Source organism: Mangifera indica, chromosome 9, assembly GCF_011075055.1.
Source record: "Mangifera indica cultivar Alphonso chromosome 9, CATAS_Mindica_2.1, whole genome shotgun sequence".
NCBI lineage: Eukaryota > Viridiplantae > Streptophyta > Magnoliopsida > Sapindales > Anacardiaceae > Mangifera > Mangifera indica.
In genome coordinates, this window is record NC_058145.1 from 11,478,321 (window position 1) to 11,500,553 (window position 22,233).

Genomic DNA, 22,233 nt, shown 5'->3' on the forward strand with positions numbered 1-22,233 from the left:
GTTAAAAGTGTTTTTTATATATCATTTGATGAAGTCTTGCTTTTTTTTAATTCCAATGACCTCCTGAGGCCCAAGTTGGCAAAGTTGACCGGTGGTCATTTTTTAGACAATTGCAAAAATGGGTAGCATTCTTTGTTTTCAAAACATTAATGAGCAAGTCAGCAAGGCTAGCAGATTCAGTTCACGAAATCCGTACTCTTTGAATCAAAAGAAAAATATTTTGTTGAAATTAATTAGAAGTTTCAGATGTGAGGCAGCTCATTCCCACACACCATCTCCCATTTGTTGCTTCCACGTCAAGATATCTCACAGTTCCGTAAACTTCAAAGTTCAAACTCAAAAATAACTGCTCATAACATAAAAGTCTACTAATAACAAAGTGCCATGTGGTGGGTGAGCCCAGTTAGACCAGTCCAGTCAGCATCAGGAAATTAGCTTACTAATAAGACAAGCGTATGACTGTGAAATAGCCATCCCTTTGAACTGCAAAATTCATCTCAACAAGGCTGGCAGAGACGTCTTGATATAGAATCGAAATGCAGGCCTTTCCAGCCTTTGTGGGGACAAGAGAAACTTTCTTTGTTTTTTCTTTTTTGCCTTAAACAAATAATGCAACGTTCCTTCTCTCTTTGCAGGAACAGCTGTTAATTGCTTCCAAGGCAAAGAACATCTGAGTTGTGCTTGTTTGCTCCATAAAATAAAAATGGAAAATGTTGACAGATAATGAGAGAGAGAGAGAGAGAGAGAGAGGTAGAAGATGAGACTAACAAGTTACATATTTGTTGACATGGTCAGATGAGATGAGCTGTTGTTAAAATCTGATGTGCCTACTTTTGGAAAGTTCATGCATGTTGTTGAATTGCTAACAAAATTCCCCATCTAAATTAACATCACATATTCGGCTCAGCTCAATTCTACTGAAAATGGGATTGGGAATCAATTAGTTCAACCACAATGGAACAATAACAATGTTAGTTCACTTTCTGTTGGTGCATAGGTAGTTAGGTACAATACACAAGGGTAACACAATTTGAGTATACAGAAGATGTTTTTAATTCAAAATCATCCAATCATATGATGACACATCATTTATGTACTTAAATTACGTATCAAAAGTGTATACACATAATTTTATTGAATACATAAGTTATTCCATTTTCATACAGTATAATTGATCTTCTGTGATTAATAATATAAAAATCATCTTCGATGTGGATAGATTAAATGATAAAAGAGTGTGATTCCAAACATAAACCTTACAACAAATTTATAATTAAATTATTGACTTATCTAATATAATGATTATATGAATTAGTCAGAATAATTCAATCAAAATAAAATTTCTTCGTTAAAAAATATATATATATATATTAATAATATACGAACTCCCACCACTTGATCACGTTAGAATATTTTTATTTATGCCTTGAGGTGTTAGCTTTAGACAAGACCTTGCTTTCTTTTATATATTCCTTTCACAATTTATACATACAAAGAATGAACACAGAGTAATCTGATTAGATTGAATTACTTTTTATGATTATTGAGATTCGATATAATTTGTATAATTATTATATTTTAAAATTATTATATTAAAATACAATTTCAACCATTCAAACTTATGTAAAATAATATGGAGCTCCCAAATAAAATCTTTACATATATATATATATATATATATATATATATATATATATATAAGATTTCGAAAAATAATCATTAAATAAAAAATAAACCTCCGAAAAAGGGAAAATATATTAGAATTTACAACACTAGCATGAGAAGACAAAATATAAACGATTTTATTTGATAAATTGTATGATTTCATTGTTATTCAAATTTATCTATGTGAAGTGGATTACTTTTTATCTAAATTTTAATATAAAAATAAATATTTATTTATATTACTTTAAAAATTTAAATACTTATTTATTGATTAACTATTATTATAATTTTCTGTTATGGTTAATAATAAAATTATTATTTTATTAATATATTAAAAAATATATAATTTTATATATATATTTTTTTTAATTTTAAAAATTCGTATTTTACTTTAGTCTCAACTATAAAAAATAATTTTTTCTTTCTTAAATTCTTAGGATTTTTTTCTCTCTTTGGTAATAACAACAATGGTCGTTATTATTTTCATATTTAACCTGACTGTTTTCCTTGTTCATAGATTTTGAAGATAAAAAATTTTGTCTCTATCAATAAAAGTTTGACGAATCATCTCATTTCTTCATGATAAAGAGACAAAAAGAAGAAGTTCTTAATTCAAAAATTACGGGCTCACCCCTCTCTCTCAATTCAAAAATTTTTAAATCCACCAACCCACAAAATGTCAAAAAGCCACCAATAGCATTCCCTCCTTTTCCCACGTCATTTATAGTAATCCTACATGGCAAAAAGAAAATATTAAAACAAAATATGTCCACAAAATTTTGCGACACGGGTAAAAAATTGGTGACATACTTATCGGGATAACCACAAAACTTTAAATGACTATAATACCCTCCCCGACTTGAGTTTAAGACAAAAGATCTTACGGATCCAAGAATCTCAGCCATTTGATTATTGGAAGAAAAACATATTTAAATATTCTTGCAAGATGCGCTTGACACGTGACGGTTGTTAAGTTGTGTACGGTAACTTACTAAATTACACGTGGTCTAAATCGTAAAGGTTCAATCTTGTTTGAACCAGTAAAAATGAAGAATCTGTCAAATTTGGATTAAATAAATTATGTAATAATTACTATCATCGAATGCCCCAAATTTGGCCTTGCTTTATTCGTCCGAATACTTCCCTCCATTTCCCTTCTTAATAAATTTTGATTTATTATTTATCGAATTTGAATTTTACTTAATTTAAATATAAACTCATTTTAGTAAAGTTAATTTTAAGTTTGAGCTTAACTTTGGTTTAAAATTTAATATATATTAATAAAAATAATATTATTTTATTATTTATTAATTAAAATAATATAATTTTAATATATATTAATTAAAATAATACTATTTTAATTAATTTGTATATAATTTTTCAAACTCTTAAATTTTACAAACCAAATATTTTGAAAACTTTAGTTTAAGTTTGAATTCGAATAAATTTAGTTTGATTCTTACGGTATTTTAATATGAGATTGGATATCTTTCAATATTTTTTAATCATAAAAGCTTACGTGTTAATTATTCAAAAAAAAATTATACAAATAAAATTCAATTAGACATCCCTACATCCTACCAAAAACCACGGTAGAAAATAAAAATAATTACAAAATTTCGGTGTCTTAGTGACCCAACGTTTTTCTCGATCAAGCAAATTAGATACAGCCACATGATCTACTGTTTGGACCACGTGGCAGAATCATTGCTGATGCAGAACATCACTGGGTCACCAAATTAGGGAGAACCGGTCTTTTGGCTGGTTGAAGTACCGGCTACAGAAGGTAAATTTATGGGGGTTTACAGGTAGGTTCGGTGGCAAGCGGTCAATGGTATAAGAGCTGGGGTTTAAGCAGAGACTTGGATGGGTTTCAGGGGGTTTTGGCTATCAGAAAGAGAGAGGAAAGAGCTAATTTGATCAGGGTAAAATTAAACGGCTAGAATTTAAACCCAAAAGGATATGTTTGTTTCTTGGGAAAATATGGGATAGAGAATGAGAGAAAATTTAGTGTGATTTTGAAAATTAGAAAAAAAAAAGGGACAAGATAATTATTTTCTTACAATTATCCCTCCGATCTTCTCATTTCTGCTAATTTTGCTTTCTCTTCGGATAAAAGTTCTGTCTTCAACGATAATTCACTTTCAAGAGGTGAGAGTGTGAAATTGTTGTGTTTTGTTTGCTAAATTCCCCCAAATATTTCATTTTTCTTTTTCTCAAAAATGAGGTTCCTTTCAACTTGAAAGGTCTGGTTGGGCGGCCAGAAAGCACGGTAAATTTTGGTTTTGAAAGAAAATTGGACCGAAAAGGGTGATTTGATTCCAAGGTTTTGATTTTTTGCTCTTCCTATTTGTGCAAGGAAATGGGTCCACTATTTGCAACTTTTGGTTTGGATATATAAATTTTTTAATTTTAAAGAATTGATCAATTTTGTTGATATACTTTGATTTGCCTGGTTTGATGATGGGTTCGATCTGTGATTTGGTGGATAATTCGGACATTTGTAAAATAATCAATTATCAATATATGACCTTTCTTCTCAAATGATCACTTTTTGTTTTTTAATGTATTTTTTTTTCTGTTTTCTAAGATCGATCTTTGTTGAGGGTTTAAGATCTTTTAATTTAATCTAAGTATTTTTTTGAAATTTTCTATAATTTTACTCATACATGTCTGAGTAATTTCATAATATTTGTGCTTGGATTCTCCATTTTCAGGGTTTTGGTGTGGTTTAAGTCAATTTTTATTTCTAAAACATTTTTAATGGTTTTATGCACCTGATTGGGTGAGGCTGATCTGAAAATTAAGCCATCGGCTATCTATTTTGCAAAATCATACATGATTTAACTCAAATTTTTGTTTCGGTAGATGGCCTTATCGATTTTTTACTTGGGATTGGTATGATTCTTGTTCTTAACATCGGATCATGTGGATCTGACGTTAAAAACAATAATTGGGTTTCATGTGGAATTTGCACGTTGAATTTACAACATTTTTAAGTCTAATTGGATAATTTTGTGTGACTAGTAATTCCGCTAAAGTTTTCTAGTCTGTGTAGGGGGATTTGTGTTGGTATTTTTTGATTTCCATGGAATTGAAGATATATAATTGATATGATTCTCGAATATAGTTACCATTTCTTGGTTGTGATTCTGATTATTTTATGCCTTTTCATTGTTTCCAGTTATTTATTGGGAATTTATGAGATTGAAAGATTTGTCTCTTGATGATTATGGTGTATGGGTTCTATTTTGCCATTTGAAAATTGGTTTGCCTGGTTTGATGATGGGTTTGATCTGTGATTTGGTGGATAATTTGGACATTTGAAAATATTCAGTTATCGATATATGACCTTTCTTCTCAAATGATCAATTTTAAAAAAAATTTTTTTTTTTCTGTTTTCCAAGATTGATCTTTGTTGAGGGTTTAGGATTTTTAATTAAATCGAAGTTTTTTTTTCTTTCAAATTTTCCATAATTTAACTCCTGCATGTCTGAGTAATTTCATAAATTTTGTGGTTGGATTCTCCATTTTCAGGGTTTTAGTGTGGTTTAAGTCAATTTTTATTTCTCAAACTTTTTTAATAGTTTTATGCACCTGATTGGGTGAGGCTGATGTCTGAAAATTAAGCCATTGGCCATCTATTTTGCAAAGTCATACATAATTTAACTCAAATTTTTGTTTCGGTAGTTGGCCCTATTTATTTTTTACTTGGGATTGGTATGATTCTTGTTCTTAACATTAGATCATGTGGATCTGATGTTAAAAACAAGAATGGGGTTTCATATGGAATATGCAATATTAAAGTTAAAACAATTTAAAGTCTAATTGAAGACATAGACTGATATGATTCTCAAATATGGTTACTATTTCTTGGCTGTGATTATGATTGTTTTATACCTTTTCATTGTTTCTGGTTATTTATTGGGTATTTATGAGATTGAAAGATTTGTCTATTGATGATTATGGTGTGTGGGTTCTATTTTGCCATTTGAAATTTTGCTGGTGCTGCTTGATTTTATAAGTTGCTATTACAGTCTGGTTGACCCAACTTTTATTCACATGTTAAAGAGGGAATTTTGTTTGGTAGTTTAAATATGTTAGTACTTATAAAGTTTAAGGCATCAAATTCATTGCATAAGCTCATTTTTTCAGGGTTCTTATGAGACTTAAAAGGAGCACAGTTATTTTTTTAAAAAATGGATTGAGAATGGTTTGTTGATGTGTTGTTCTTGGTGTGATCTCTGAGATATGGTGTTGCAGAAGAGGTTAGATTACGGATTTAATGGCTATCAGGTGCCCTATACACCTAGAGCTACCAGATCGGCAAGGGTAATTTATTGATTTATAATTTTGTGGCCCATTATATATATATAGATACATATATACATATATACATACATATATATGTGTGTGTGTGTGTGTGTATGTATGTATGTATGTCTGTGTATATGTATATATATATGCATGTATGTTTATCTGTTCTTTGTCCAGAATATTGATCTTTGAAAATCACTTTTTGTTGGTTATTTTAGAGGAGGAGTTCTTTCAAGAAGCGAGGTGAAGACAATCAAATGTGTGCATTTGACTTACTGGCCACCATAGCTGGAAAATTATTGCTTGATAAGCAAACTCCTACTTCTAGTATTGTATCAACTAACGAAAATCAGTCTGCTGTTGTAAAAGATTCTGAAAAAAAAGAAATGCAGGATGAAAATAAACAATTGAGAGTAGAAACATCTGATCAAGGAAGCTGGGATAGAGGACTCTCTTTCGCTGAGCTTTTGTCACTAGCTAAAGATAAGAAATATGCTCTTAAGGAATCCACACGTAACCAGGAAGATGCCCCTTTGGGATTTGCCTCTGCAGTTGCAACTTCTGATTGCTCTGGGGGTTTTGGTGATCAGAAGTTGGTGGATGGCAAAGCCAAGAGTGAAATGGGAATCTTAGCTAGCAGAGTAGAAACATCTGATCAAGGAAGCTGGATTAGCGAACTCTCTTTCTCTGAGCTTTTGTCACTAGCTAAAGATAAGAAATATACTCTTAAGGAATCCACATGTAACCAGGAAGATGCCCCTTTGGGATTTGTCTCTGCAGTTGCAACTTCTGATTGCTCTGGGGGTTTTGGTGATCAGAAGTTGGTGGATGGCAAAGCCAAGAGTGAAATGGGAATCTTAGCTAGCAGAGTAGAAACATCTGATCAAGGAAGCTGGATTAGCGAACTCTCTTTCTCTGAGCTTTTGTCACTAGCTAAAGATAAGAAATATACTCTTAAGGAATCCACATGTAACCAGGAAGATGCCCCTTTGGGATTTGCCTCTGCAGTTGCAACTTCTGATTGCTCTGGGGGTTTTGGTGATCAGAAGTTGGTGGATGGCAAAGCCAAGAGTGAAATGGGAATCTTAGCTAGCAGAGTAGAAACATCTGATCAAGGAAGCTGGATTAGCGAACTCTCTTTCGCTGAGCTTTTGTCACTAGCTCAACATCAGAAATATACTCTTAAGGAATCCACATGTAACCAGGAAGATGCCTCTTTGGGATTTGCCCTGCAGTTGCAACTTCTGATAGCTCTGGGGGTTTTGGTGATCAGAAGTTGGTGGATGGCAAAGCCAAGAGTGAAATGGGAATCTTAGCTAGCAGAGTAGAGGTAGGCCCCTCTGGGTACAGGGAGTATGGGGTTTGTAAAATAGAGGATGAAAATAAAAAAATTATAAAAGATGAGTTACATAAAACTGAGAAGGTGCAATTTGGTACTAGGGCCAAAGGATGCAGATTAGATAATCCAGTGGTTTGGGATGAGAAACCTCCTGTATTAGTTAGTTCAGACAGTAGTACCAAGTTGCCTTTTTGTAGGGACCAAAGTCCCCATAGTTCTTTTCCTGCAAACCGGGATTATGTAAATGTAGTTAGTAGAGATGATGACGAAAATTCTTCTGGGTGTACTCACCCAAACACCATAAAAAAATCCTTTAGGCCTGTGCCACGTATTGGAGACAGGAGAATAAGGAAAATATTGGCTTCTAAATATTGGAAAGTTGGCCCAAAATTGAAGGATGTAACACATTCTAATGCCAGTGAGTGTCAGCTTTATGATATTAAGTGGTGCTTCATACTTTATTTACAACTTATTATGAGTTCATTGCAGCCTATTACATTGTTGTTAAATTCAATGACTTGTATAATAAAGGGGTATTTTGATGCTTTCAGATGGTGAACTGAGGACCGTTTACCGAAATAGGAATATCAGTTATGGAAGCGTAAGATCTGAAAAGAATTATCCTATTAAAAAGAGGAGGATTTTTAACTATAGCTCAGTATCAAATTTTAATGGAGGAATTAGTGGTGAGGACATTTGTGTTTCGCCTAAGAGGGTCATCAATGGAGATGTTTCTGGTTTGTGTTCAAAGATTCATGAAGGTATTTTCACTCGTGTTGTTTTTTTTTTTTTTTTTTTTGGTTCTTTTGTGTATTTGGTTTGGGGCCCATTGCTGTCTTAGTTTGATAATAAGTCATACATTGTTTTAGCCGCTGGAGCATCATCTTCAGCAGCAGGTCTGCATACAACCTTCCAATCTAGGGATTCTTATGGTATGAGAGCCTTTGATGGAATGACTAATTTATACTCCTTTGACTTGATTGGTGTCTGACAATCAAAGAGATTCTCATGTGAAGGTGTCTTTCTTTTTACTCAGTGAAGCTTAGGATCAAGTCTTTCAGGGTGCCAGAGCTTTTTATTGAAATGCCGGAAACTGCAACGGTTGGTTCATTGAAGGTATATGGTTTTAGATTATATCATTGTGGCCTGTGAATAATCATATATGTATCCTGTAATTGATGTACTTTATGAACTTTTGTATATATATACATATATGTATGCATGCATGCTTGCTTTGATTTTTCTATGTATGTATGTATATTTATGCTTGCTTTGATTTTTCTCTCTCTCTATATATGTATATGTATGTATATTTTGATGTGATTGGTGTGCCTCATCCATTGTTCACTCTTGTTTCTGATGATTTGCAATTTTTTTTTTTCAGAGGAGGGTTATGGAGGCGGTGAATGCCATACTTGGAGGTGGATTGCATGTTGGTGTACTTCTTCAGGGGAAGAAGGTTAGAGATGACAGCAAAACACTACTTCAGACTGGAATATCTCATGATAATCAACTTAATGCCTTGGGTTTTAGCCTGGAGCCCAACACTTCAAAGAAACCCCGACCTCTCTGCCCTGGAGATTCTCCATTTCTGCTTCCTTGCAATGCACCTCAGCCTCTTACCAGGTAATGGGAGAGTTTACCTTTTTATAACTTCATTTCATTATCAGAGTTTGTTATATAAATTTTCAGATAAATTGATTTCTTTGTGGTGATTCTTTTCTGTTATCGAAATGAAATGAGGAACAAATTAATTTAAATCAACAAATCATTAACTTTTATCTTCTAGAAAGTGTAATTTCTGCCTCCATATCATAATGATGCTCTGTAATTTTACATGGTACAAGGTACTCTACTGCAATATTTTGTGACAACAATACTTGATTTTATGCATTAACATTCCGAATTTGTTTGTCCTTTCTATTAGTAGGTGGGTACAATGTGACTGAGAATTTTTTTATATCAGGTATACATCCACTCCTAGTATCATTCATCAGGGCACTTGCGAAGTTGCACCTGAACTGCATGTGACTAGCATGGGCAACTTCATTGAAAGTGATCATGATTCAGCAACCTTTCCTACGGACATGTCCATTGACAAAAGCACAAAGGATTCTAAAGCACTGGTTACTGTTCCCGCAATGAGTGTGGAAGCTCTAGCCGTTGTTCCAGTGCACCAGAAATCTAAGCATTCTGAGATTGTACAACGCCGAATTCGCCGACCTTTCTCTGTTGCTGAAGTTGAAGCACTTGTTCAAGCAGTTGAGACACTTGGAACTGGAAGGTATTATAGCTTTTATACAATTGAAAAACTACGTGCTGGTGATGAAGTCTGAATTTGATAAGCGATGCTATCACATATGGGCTTATAAAGTCTGTATACATCTGCAGGTGGCGGGATGTTAAACTGCAAGCTTTTGACGATGCCAAACATAGAACATATGTGGATTTAAAGGTGAGTAGAGTATTTACCACTTTCCCCACACAAATTTGAAGTCTTTTTTTCTTCTTTTGGCTAACATTTGAGCTTTAGAAAGTTACCCCTTCCACTGTTCATATCTGTCTCGTCAGTTATTATTTTTAATGAAATATATTTGTAACTTCCATGAGGTTGTTTGATTACCGCCCGAGTCCCGACCATTGTATTCTGTAGCTCTTCTTAAAATTCAACAAAGTTTACTCAATGGCATGGAAAGTTAGGCCAGTAGCAGAGAGAGATAGGTCAACTAATTTATTGAAGCAAATAGTTACTTGTAAAAGAGGTAAGTGATTAGCTTTTTATTAATATCTGTTTATAACAACCGACCCACAAGGAATCTCAATCTCAGGAATTCCCATCAACACGTTTACTTTTTACTCAGCATCCTTCTCTTTTTATTAAATAATTTTGTCACCCAATTTTTCTCTGCTTGTTTTTGATGCCTGATTATTATATAATAGTAATATAACATCAGTTATGTGAGCCTTTTTTTTTTTTTTTTTTTTCTGCAGTGTTGTTAGTTTTGGTTAAAAAGTTTGGTGTAACTTGATTGGTTGTCGTTGTGGTTCTGTTCAGGACAAATGGAAAACGCTAGTACACACGGCAAAAATATCCCCTCAACAAAGGAGGGGAGAGCCTGTCCCTCAGGAACTTTTGGATAGGGTTCTAACTGCTCATGCTTATTGGTCTCAGCAACAGGCCAAACAACAACTCGAGCCACAGCCCGAGACTTGCCTTCTCCTGTGAGTCTTTTTTGTGGGTTTAGACAAGGATGGTCTAATTGGATTCTGTGTATTATTGTTTTGATTTATGTAAAAAGTCATGAAAAGGAATACAAGTATGAAGATATCTATGTTATATTCTCTCTCTGGGATTCTTTTCCTTCTTGGAGGGGCCTGGCGTCTGTAAATGACTGACAGAATAAGAGCTTGGTAACAGAAGGAATTCATTTGCGGACATGAATTGATCTGTTTAGCACTTAGCTTTATTTTTCAAAATTCTTACTGTTGCTTTTTCCTAATGGCAGGAAGATTGATATATGATATAACTCGGCCTTCATCTATAGGCACTCACATCTGTACTGCTTTTTAAGAATACCCATTAGAGTACCTAAATGTTGATGCATGTTCACTTGAGGAGGGAGGCACGTGGCTGCATGTGTTTAGAAAAGAAGAGAGTTATTTTTTTGATTTAAGAAATAGAGGGACCGTGGGAGTATTTTTATATAGAATTTAGAATTAAGAAACTTTATGGATTGATTCTGTTCCTGTTGAAATGATTTGTTTGGCGGTGGCACCACAAAAAGGGATAAGCCAATAGTGACAAAATTCTTAGTTGATTAAAGTTTCAATCTGTATCATGCTGACAAAAAGAAACATTTTAGTGGATAAGGAAATGAACGAATCTTGCTCACAATAGGGCCAAAAGACTTGAATCCCGTTCAAGGTTTGGTGTATTTTTAAACTTAAATCATTTGTCAAAGTTTAAAAATTTTAAATGTAAGTATTTTTGTTAAAATTTTTTGTTTTAATTAATGATAAAATCATAGTTATTAGTATTTTATGATATACGATATGTTTTTTATGATATGATACAGTAAATTTATAATATGATATGATACATATTATCGATACGGATTTATATATTTTATAAAAAAAAATGATAATATAGTAGGAGTATATGTGAAAATTTTTAATGTGTTTGTAATAATTTTCAAAATAATGACATGTTAATTATATATTTTTGTTATTTTATTTCTTAAAAAATGTATCATTCGATACAATAAGATACTCGATATATGATATATAAATTTAGGTTTTCAATTTATAATTAAACTATTATGGGTAAAACCGTTATTTATAAAAAAATATTAAAAAAACTAAACTATGATCTCATTTTCACATTTAGTTTTAAAAAACTAACAAGTTTTTCTTACCTGAAGTTTGAAAATTTAACATTTCCCCCTTATGGTTCTCTCTTTTCTCTGATCGCCTCCATTTCAATTGATAGCCAACTCTTCTCACTCATTTTCTCGTTTTGGCCCTTCCCATCCATCTCTTCTTCTCGGCCGTCTCCCAACAACGTTAATTTATTATCCAAGAGGTGAACGATTCGTTTGAAGATAAATCATTCATCTGGACAATAAAAGATTCGTCTAGATGAATTGTATTTGTTTAGACAACAATAAATCATCCAATAGTATTTTAGGTAATCTACTTTCAAGAATAATTATTTTATCACACATAGTAATAATATATATATCCAATAATATTTTAAATAATTTATTTTTAAGGTAATTTTTTTATTTTTATAATAAAATATTAGTAAAACCAAACACATTGTAATAGTAATAAAAAATTTCTTTTATTATTAATAAATTAAAATTAAATAATATAAATAACAAAATATAAATTCCTGTAATAATTTTCATATGGTTTAACCAACCACCCTCCTAAGGTACCCAACTTGACCCAAAAATATCACTGTATATTGGTCCCATGCTAAGGTTGACAATACATGTAAATATCTATATAAAAAGACTCTACATTTTATTTTTAATATGAAGGAAAAGACTTGCTTCTCCAGCTTCTGTATATATATATATATATTTAGTTTTTTATAAATAAAATCTCTTGACCCCCCATCATTTTGATCTTAATCACATATATATATATATATATATATATTTAAACATGAATATAGATAGTATTATTCATATATTAAATTAAAATTATTTACAATTTTTTAGTAAACTAAAAATAATTTATTTTATTACTAAAATTACAAGATTATACATAGGATTGTCGATTTTTAACACGTTTCGTTAATCAGACATTCCACTACATGACAAAAATTGAGTTAAAGTTGAGTGTTTTTTATACGAAATTTATTTTGGATCAATTTAATATGAGTTAAAACTAAATTAGGTAATGTTAGAGTTGACATGAAAATAATCTGAATTAACTCGAACTAACACAAATGTTTGCGTTTAGTATAATTTGTTAGTATAAATTATAGAAATATTGAAAGACAATATTTACCGCAGTTGAAATCTTTACTATATATCTAAATTGTATATAAAAGATGTATACATATAATATCGCTCATTTTTAGTCTACTTATAAATGAGACAAAATATTAATTTAGTGAAAAAATTAACACGTCAAAACACTTAGGAGAATTAAAATAATAGATAATTTATAGTGAATTTGAGCTGTATCAGATTAACTAAATATTAAAAGATTGGGTTAAGAGTAAAAATTTTAATATGATTTTCAATTCAAATCAAGGTAAAATTAAATATATTTATTCGAAACCTAACCTCATATTGATATGATACGAACACGTTTTGATAATACAAACTATTACGACCACCCAAACATAAAAGAATAAAAATAAATTAATATTATATTTTAATAAAATAAAATATATAAATAATTACTCTCTTTGACTTAAAAAATATAATTAAAGTATCATTTATATTATAAATAATATTATATATTTTTATTTTAAATATATAAATTATAAATATTTATATAAATTATTATATAATTAAATATTATTCTACTTTAATTAAACATCATTATCAAGTCACGGTGACATGCGACGGCGAGAGCACTTTAATGGTAAGGGTTGAAATGCATAGATACAATTTGCAGAGACAGAAAGCGAAACGCAGCCAATCATCAAACGGCGCTGTTGATAAACCGAACTGTTCTTACCTGTAGCCTGTTGATAGTGTCTTGGATATTTCTAGAGGCAAACACCCACTACAGTCTCTGTTGTTTTTTCCTTATTTGTAAGACCGCAGTTCTATTTCCTTTCTTTATTTCTGTGATATGCTTCTGCAGCGTTCTCTGCTTCAGTTGCTTGTAGTTTCTTGGTAAGACCTATCTTAATATCTTTCCAACTTTTAGTTTTTCTTCTCTTGCTTTTGTTTTACTTCCATCTGCCTCTGCTTAGCTTAGCTCTGTTTCTTTGATTGTGTCTGTACTTTGAACTTGATTTAGAGTTTGGATTTGTAATTGTTTACTCTTTGATTTTTGTTCATGGATCAAAATTCCCCTGAATTCCCTGATATTATTAATGATTTTCAATTCAATGATGCTTCCCCTGTATCTAATTCAATCCAATATCAAAATACTGAAAAAGCATCCAAGTTCACCATTCCTTCACCAGATCTCCAGTTTTTGGATATCCCTTTTGGTCCCCTTGATCCTGATCCGCCATTGTCAACCTCCAGCCTTGAAATAGCGTCTCTTGTTGATTCTAGTAGTTTGAGTCCTGATGGGAACTCCTTTGTTCCCTCAACCGGCTGGAGTCCTGAGGGGCAGGCTTCCTCTCCCTCGGATGATAGTGAGTCTTCAGACCCGGTTCTCAAATATATAAGCCAGATGCTTATGGAAGAAAACATGGAAGATAAGCCATCTATGTTTTATAACACTTTTGATCTACAAGCTACTGAGCAATCATTGTATGATGTACTTGGTCAACAGCAGCCACACTATCCTTCATCCTCTAATCAACCTCAACCTCTACTCCAATTGTCTGTTAACCTCGATATCGATAGTTTAGCAAGCAACAGTAATTTTTCTAATAGTAGCAATGATGTTAACAGTAATACTGGTGCCTTTACTAGCAGTAGTAGTGGTGCTAATGTTTCTGTTGATACTCTTTTGGTTGGTGATATTGGAGAGTATAATCCTCCTCTGTCAAAAGCCGCACCTTCTGGTGGTTACCATTTCCAGTCTTATTCGGGGCAGCCCAGTTTGCAGTTTTCAAGTTCGCAGTTTTCAGTCAATCCACCACACAGCATGACTAATTTTGGCCATGGGTTGAGGACTTCTGTGAATGAGCTACTTGCTCATAATATGTTTAGTGACAAAGAGTCTATACTGCAGTTTCAAAGGGGGATGGAGGAAGCTAGTAAATTCCTTCCAACTGGTAATCAGCTTATCATTGATTTAGAAAGCTACGGTTTCTCTAAGGAGCAAAAGCAAGAGACTGCCGAGGTGTTAGTCAATGAGGACAAAGATGAGAGGGAAAACTTGCCTGCAGGATCAAGGGGGAGAAAAAATCATGAGCGTGAGGATGTGGGCTTAGAAGAAGAGAGGAGAAATAAACTCTCGTCTGTTTATGTGGAAGAGGCTGAATTAGCAGAGATGTTCGACAAGGTGTTACTGTGTGAGCCTACAGAGTGCACCAATGAGGGTCTGGTTCAAGCTTTGCATACTGGATCAAGCAACAGCTTGCAGCAAAATGGACAATCCAATGGATCTAATGGCTCGAAATCTCGTTCTAGGAAGGAAAAGAAGAAGGATACAGCAGATTTGAGGACTCTATCGATTCTCTGCGCTCAAGCTGTTGCCACAAGTGATTTCAGAACTGCTAATGAGCTACTGAAGCAGATTAGGCAGCACTCTTCACCAGCAGGCGATGGGTCTCAGAGGCTAGCCCATTACTTTGCAAACGGCCTTGAAGCACGTTTGGCAGGCAGTGGAATGGGAAATAAAAATTTCTATAATTCCTTCGCTCCAAGGAAAACAGCTGCCGCTGTATTAAAAGCTTATAAAGTTTATCTTAATGCCTGCCCATTTAAGAAGTTTGCCATTTACTTTGCAAACCAAATGATTATGAATGTAGCCAAGAAAGCAACAACTCTTCACATTGTAGATTTTGGTATTGTGTATGGTTTTCAATGGCCAATACTCATTCAAAATCTTCCGCAGATATTCAATGGCCAGCCTTTTAAGCTCCGCATAACTGGGATAGAGCTTCCCCAACCTGGTTTCAAACCAGCAGAAAGAATTGAGGAGACAGGTCGTCGCTTGGCAAAGTATTGTGAGCGCTTTAAAGTTCCATTTGAGTACAATGGCATTGCGTCACAGAACTGGGAAACTATCAAATTTGAGGATCTCAAGATTAATGCCAACGAGGTGGTTGCTGTGAATTGTCTGTACCGGTTTGAGTACCTGCTTGATGAAACTGTTGAAGAAAACTGTCCAAGAGATGCTGTGTTGAACTTAATCAGGAAGATAAATCCAGCCATTTTTGTGAATTCTCTCACTAATGGGTCATATAATGCTCCCTTCTTCGCCACACGATTTCGGGAAGCAATCTTGCATTTCTCCTCGTTGTTTGATATGTTTGATTCAACTATGGCCCGTGAAAGTCAAGAGAGATTGTTATTAGAGGAAGAGTTTTATTCAAGAGATGCAATAAATGTCATAGCTTGTGAAGGTTTGGAGAGGATTGATAGGCCTGAGTCATACAAGCAGTGGCATACAAGAACCATGAGGGCTGGTTTTAAGCCATCGCCAGTGGACCAGCAGCTGATGGAGAAACTTAGTATTAAGTTGAAGCGCTTGTACCACAAAGACTTTGTAATTGATGAAGATGGCAACTGGATGCTGCAGGGATGGAAAGGAAGGATTATCTATGCTTCCTCCAGCTGGGTACCTGCATAGAAGTACTGATCAGCACAAACTTTAGAAGGAAACATTGAGAGCTATGGGATTCTTCCAGGAGCAGAAAGGCAAAGTTAACTTTGAAAATAAATGAAGGCATTGTTCCTAACAAGTTTCAGTTTGCTTTCCCTCACTTTAAGTGCAGATACCCATTAGTAATTCTAGCGTTGCTATTGTGGTAAATTTTGTATGGAAAACAAGAAAGAAGCTAACTTTATCCATTTCATGTTTTCAGAAAACTTAAAAGCTTCCTTCTTGCAGAAGTACTCGTATGTTAATGTTATGTATAAGAGTTGGGAGGTTTTCCAATTCTTAAGTTGAGCAGGCTGTTGCCTTCCTTGTCAAAACTCAATATTATGTGTAATGAATATATGCCCTTCTTCTTGATTTCCTGCCATGGTGCTGCTGGTAACCAGGAGAGTCTTGATCCTAGCTTCTTGTCTGTATTTATTTCCTATGTTGTTTTTGGCTGTGCCCGCAGCATTAATAAAAGTGAATTAGTTGTATAGGGGTTAGCAAAATTGATAAAATATTAAAATTTTTAAAATAAAATTTTGAGTTTTAAGTCTCTGTCATGCTTATAAAATTTCGATTTACCTAGTACAGTAGTTACAGAATTGATCATTGTATCTTGAATTTATCTGTTCAATAAATATAAATAGGGTCCTTGATTATTTAAAAAAAAAAGTGAATTTGTCCAAACAAAATTAAAAAAAAGCCAAAAGTTTTATTCCCACCAAAAGTTTAGTCTATTGCCAAAATGACATTTGTTAACTTTTGAAAAACTAAATATCTATCGCTCATCAAACTTCTGTTAAAATTTGTCATTAGTTATCGAGGTAAAAATGTTATTTAATTAATAATATTAAAAAAACTAAAATTTTATCATATTTTTTTATCTTAATTTTAAAAACTAACAATTCACTTCGGTTTAAGTTTGAAAAATTATCTTTTTCCATTATAATTTCATTCTTTTTCCTTTCTTTTCTAGTGACCATTCTCTGGCTAATCTCTTATACCTTCATCTTTGCTTGTGCTCCCTCCTGCCTCTGGACAAGACGAATTGAAGATGGTGGCCACAAACGTGGGATGAAGCAGCCACAAATATTGCAATCCGTCCCTGCATTCGATTTGTCTAGATTCATCTTCAATTCATCTAGACGAACTTAACAAAGCGGCTACGAAGTGCCCTTTCAATTTATCTAGATCCATTGTGCTTGAAGACGAATCATTTTTATTGATGAAGAGATTAAAATGAATCGTCTTTATCGAAGAAGAGATAAAAACAATTTGTTTTCATCTCTTTGTCAATGAAGACGATTTGTTTTTGTTTTTTGTTGACAAAAGCAATTTGTTTTCAGTTTCTTCTTTGAAAGTCGATGAAGAAAGAGTAAGTCAATGAAGAAGATGAGTGAGAAGACAAAGTAGATTAGAATTAAAACGATTTTTTTTAGTTTCTTCTTTGAACATTGATTGAGAAAAGTGAGTTGATGAAAGAGATGAGTGGGAAGATGAAGTCTGTCAGAACGAAAATGATCATTGGAGAAGGTGAAAATAAAAACCTTAGAGAGAAAAATATAACTTTTCAAACTTACATTAAGAAAAATTGTTAGTTTTTAAAACTAACATAAAAAATAAGATAAAATTTTAACTTTTTTAATATTATTAATTAACTAATATTTCTATTCTTATAATTAATAATAAATTTTAATCAAAATTAAATAATAAATAAGTATTTAAAATAAATTTAAAAATTTTAAAACTAAGAAAAGCCACATTGATAATAAACTATACTTTGGAGGTGATAATAATAATAATAAAAGCGTAATAAAAAAATGCTTTTATCCAAATTTAATATATTTGTAAATGTTCCATGAGCAACGTCACTCGTGATTTCGTTCGTCAAATTGAAGTTCAAACACGTGCAAGACGTATGGGCCCTCATTGACCAACTAGCCTTTAAAGGAAAAGAAAACAACAATATAAAACATAATCATAATTTTGGACCATTTTTCTTGTTTGGCAGGCAGCTGTCAATAAAACTTTCACATGTAAAATGTGGTCGGCAGTACATCATAACACAAGGGTCCAGTCCTTCTTTGCTTGAATTATGAGCTTCTTGAGGATGGCAACAGACTATTTTTCATTCAGTTTTAGTTTAATTTAAAAAATAATTTTTCTTTTTATAATTGAGGTTCTCGTTAAAAACTTAAATTTAAGTTTTTATTTTAAAAATTTTAAAACTATATTAATTTTATTATTTTTTAAGATAAAAAACTTAAATATTTACTTTTTCCTAAACTGCCTTTAAATATAAGAGTAAAATTTTTATTTAATAATAATATTAAAAATATAAAATTTTATTTTATTTCCTCCTTAAGTTTTCAAAATTAATATTTTACCCCTATATTTAAATTTTAAAAAGTGGTTTTTTTTTCTTCTAAATCTCTAAGTTTTTTTCTTTACCTTTTCTTTCAGCCATCAATGATTGATGCAACGTGCTGTTGGACGATAAAACGTTATTCAAATCTAAACGATAGTCGTTGTCCATAAGTCATCCTTTGGATGACTTTGTCTTATTCATATGTCGTTGGGTCATCATTCATTAGAGAAAATGATCGAATTTCAGGTTTGATATCCTATGAGAGAAAAGTTAATTTTTTAAAATTTAATTTAAGAAAAAATTATTAGTTTTCTAAATTAAGAAAAAAATAATTTTAATTATTTTAATATTACTAATAAAATGATGATATTATCCTTTAATTCTAACAAAAATTTATAAATATATTGTAACAAATTAAAATTTAAATGAATATTTAGATATTTTACCTACCCATTTCACCCAAACTTGGGTGGAAACCAGTCCTCTGGCCTTTTAATATTAGCTCTTTCTGTTTTCATGGTGCTTGTATCTGAGACATGGCAGCCCTTACGTAAAGGAAAATGTCTCCAGTGTAATATATTTCCCCTTGACTCTAAACTTTCTTCAATCTCTTAATCTCAAACTTTTTTGATCAAATTTTAATTATGTCTAACTTAGTTTCTATTTTATTTTCACAATTTTGTCTTTTTTTTTTTCCTTTTGAATACATTGATAATGAAGAAACTCAATATATTTGAAATGAAAAAAGATGATCAAACAATTAAAATGAATCCATTTTTTTGGCTCAATGGGAAAGAAATGGCTCAGTATAAACATTGTAAGAGAGATTTTATAAGAACAAGTAAAAGTAAAATCAAATATCTCATTTCACATATCATTTCAAATATGCTTTGATTTGAAAAATCCAAATGAATAACAGATAAAACAAAAGATAATTAATATCATTTCAAACACGAGTCAGGCTGAAAAAGAAGGTCTGGATCAGCCTAATACAAGCCCATTGCCATGTCTACGAACCAGTATAACCTAATGGTTGAGGTTGAGGATAACATTTGCATTAAACGTACATACAAGTAAATAATATTCTAAAGATGAAATGATAATTTGAAATCAATATGGTAACTTGGAGTACAAACTTACACTTCTTGTATAATCAATTCCTGGTTTTTGTTGACCTTTCATCTTCTTGAAAGTTTCAATATGTGCCATTAGAGAGACATGGCATAGTGGGTTTCAACTCTGCAACATTATTTTAATGCCATAAACGTCTCGTTCAAATTTTATGATTAAGCAAGAATCCAACACTATTTATCTTTGTGGTTGTTGAGCACATTAAGGTTAATATTATATAATTAGCAGAGTGCAGAAGAAACGCCCAGCGAAACTACGAGGAAACAGCACAAAGTTATTTGGGACAAACAGTCAACCTGAGTGAGAATAACATCTTGAATATTTAAAAAGGGGAACCCCACTATATTGTAGTTTAAGATAGTGCCAGTGAAAGATCCATTTCAAATAGAGATGAAATGAATCTGGTCATTTATTCAAACCCTCATTTGATTTTAATTTGTATTGGAAAGATTGGACTAATCCACATATATTATATATATACAAAAATGTCTAATCCTTTGTAGCTAATCTTTCTCCATCTACATCGCATAAATAAAATTATGTATACATATATTTGATATATAATTTGACTATATAAATGATATATCATTATGTTATTTGATACTTTTAAATTAGAAATAAAATATCACTTACCCATATAATAATACATTATCTGTATATCTAAATTATGTATCGAAAATACGCATATATAATATTGCTCTAAACATCATCCTTGTGGTTATTTTCCTTGTTTGGAGGCTTGCTTTATTTATTTGGACGTGGTCTCACCAACCCACATCAGAAGATAGTTTAATGAAAATTCTTTATTCTTATTATTTTTTTCATTATTCATTTATAACTTTATAGAAGGAATTGGACTATAGTATTTATTTAGTTTTTAACTTTTGAACTAGTATCACCTAGAGTTCCACATTCTTGTGCGACAAGATGTTTAACAAAGAAGCAACCCACAATTATTATATAATGATTCAAAGTGTACCTAAAATTCTTTCTCTCTAGAAACAATGAAATAGTGATACCTAACCATTTTAATTATTCTTATAATCTCCTTGATATGTCTTTCATTTTTCTTGTTTTTACGGGATCGCATTATACTTCTATTCTCTATTATTATAGGATGACATAATTATTTCTCATTTTAATGGGATAACACTATTATCACACTTCTTTAGATATTTAGGTTCACTATACTATGATCTAGGTTTTTTGTACTATGATATAAGGGTATACAATTGTGTAATTATAGAATAATTATTTCTTTTTATCCTATAGAAAACAAGATTGTATGGAGGCAAAGAGACAACAATTTATAATCACTTACTATTATTATGTCACATTTTCATCAGATACTTAATAACATAGAAGTGGACGTAGGCTTCTAAGTAGTGTAGTGAACCATTTTAAAAATATTATTGTTTCATTTATTTGTCCTTGATTACTTTTGTATCTCACTGCTAATTTTAAATACTTTTCATTGGTAGAATTTTAACCATTAACATTTGGCACTAAGAAAAGGTCACTCAAAAAACCTTTCCTACTTTCATTGGCAAAAAACTATTTATTTTAGTGAATTTCTAACAAAATATTCTTCCTATGGATCTTGTGAAAGAAGATAAAAAAAATGTCTTAACTATTTAGGTTACTGAAGACAATTAGAGTCTCTCTCTTGCAGAACCATTCGACCTTATTATTGACAACCAACTTGCCTCAACAGTTGGAGCATAACTAGTAGCACATGGTGCAGAGGCATGATTGAATGATGCAATGGGAGGCCTAAATAATGCCATTAATGCCTTGATCCAATAAATGGACAACATTGCCCTAATAGCTTTTTTTGGGACTCTAGTCCCTCCTAAATGGCAAGTCAATACTAGAACGTAAGCTTCTCACACAATTTCTTTTTATTTCTACCAGCAGAGACAAAAATGAGGTGTTGCCTAACAAAGGACCCAAGATTTATTTTTGATGTACATGCAATAACTTATGCTATAAAGACATAAACTCTTAATGTGAAGAGTAATTTACATTGAGTTGATCAATGTGTCAACATACATTGTGTAGGTCATTACTCATACCATGTTGGTGTTAATTATCGATGTGTAGAACATAACACATACTGAGTAGAACAAGACGTCAACATGTATTGCACAGATAATAACTGATACCATAAAGGTGTTGACCTTGGCTTGTAGAACATGACTCTCATCGAATAGGTCAAGGCATCACCATGCATTGTGTAGATTATAACTCACCTTATAAAGGTATCGGCTTTTAACACGTAGAACCTAATTCAAGTTAAGAAGCTCAAGATGTCAATATGCAAGGTGCATATAATAGGTCATGTCATAAGGATATCGTTTATTCACTACCTTTACAAGATGACACAATGAGCATCTTTGATATGTTGGCCAATCTTGGATGCCATGCCTAAACGTCCAACATGCGTGACCAT

The 22,233-nt window shown here is 32.1% G+C and overlaps 2 protein-coding genes across 2 annotated transcripts; both read left to right on the top strand.

Annotated features, from left to right (window-relative positions):
• The first annotated feature begins 3,521 nt into the window (after window positions 1–3,521).
• On the top strand, window positions 3,522–11,216 carry LOC123225500 (telomere repeat-binding protein 5-like). Its single transcript, XM_044649470.1, has 12 exons — window positions 3,522–3,816; window positions 5,821–5,997; window positions 6,201–7,066; window positions 7,294–7,739; window positions 7,873–8,082; window positions 8,191–8,253; window positions 8,358–8,437; window positions 8,706–8,947; window positions 9,288–9,605; window positions 9,713–9,776; window positions 10,377–10,543; window positions 10,828–11,216. The coding sequence occupies exons 2-12, from the start codon at window positions 5,917–5,919 to the stop codon at window positions 10,841–10,843; spliced, it is 2,553 nt and encodes an 850-aa protein (XP_044505405.1). The 5' UTR covers window positions 3,522–3,816; window positions 5,821–5,916; the 3' UTR covers window positions 10,844–11,216.
• A 2,268-nt stretch (window positions 11,217–13,484) lies between these two features.
• Window positions 13,485–16,664, top strand: LOC123225931 (scarecrow-like protein 14). The gene has a single exon (XM_044650301.1). It carries the CDS (start codon window positions 13,850–13,852, stop codon window positions 16,265–16,267), a length of 2,418 nt encoding a protein of 805 aa, XP_044506236.1. The 5' UTR covers window positions 13,485–13,849; the 3' UTR covers window positions 16,268–16,664.
• The last annotated feature ends 5,569 nt before the right edge of the window (window positions 16,665–22,233 follow it).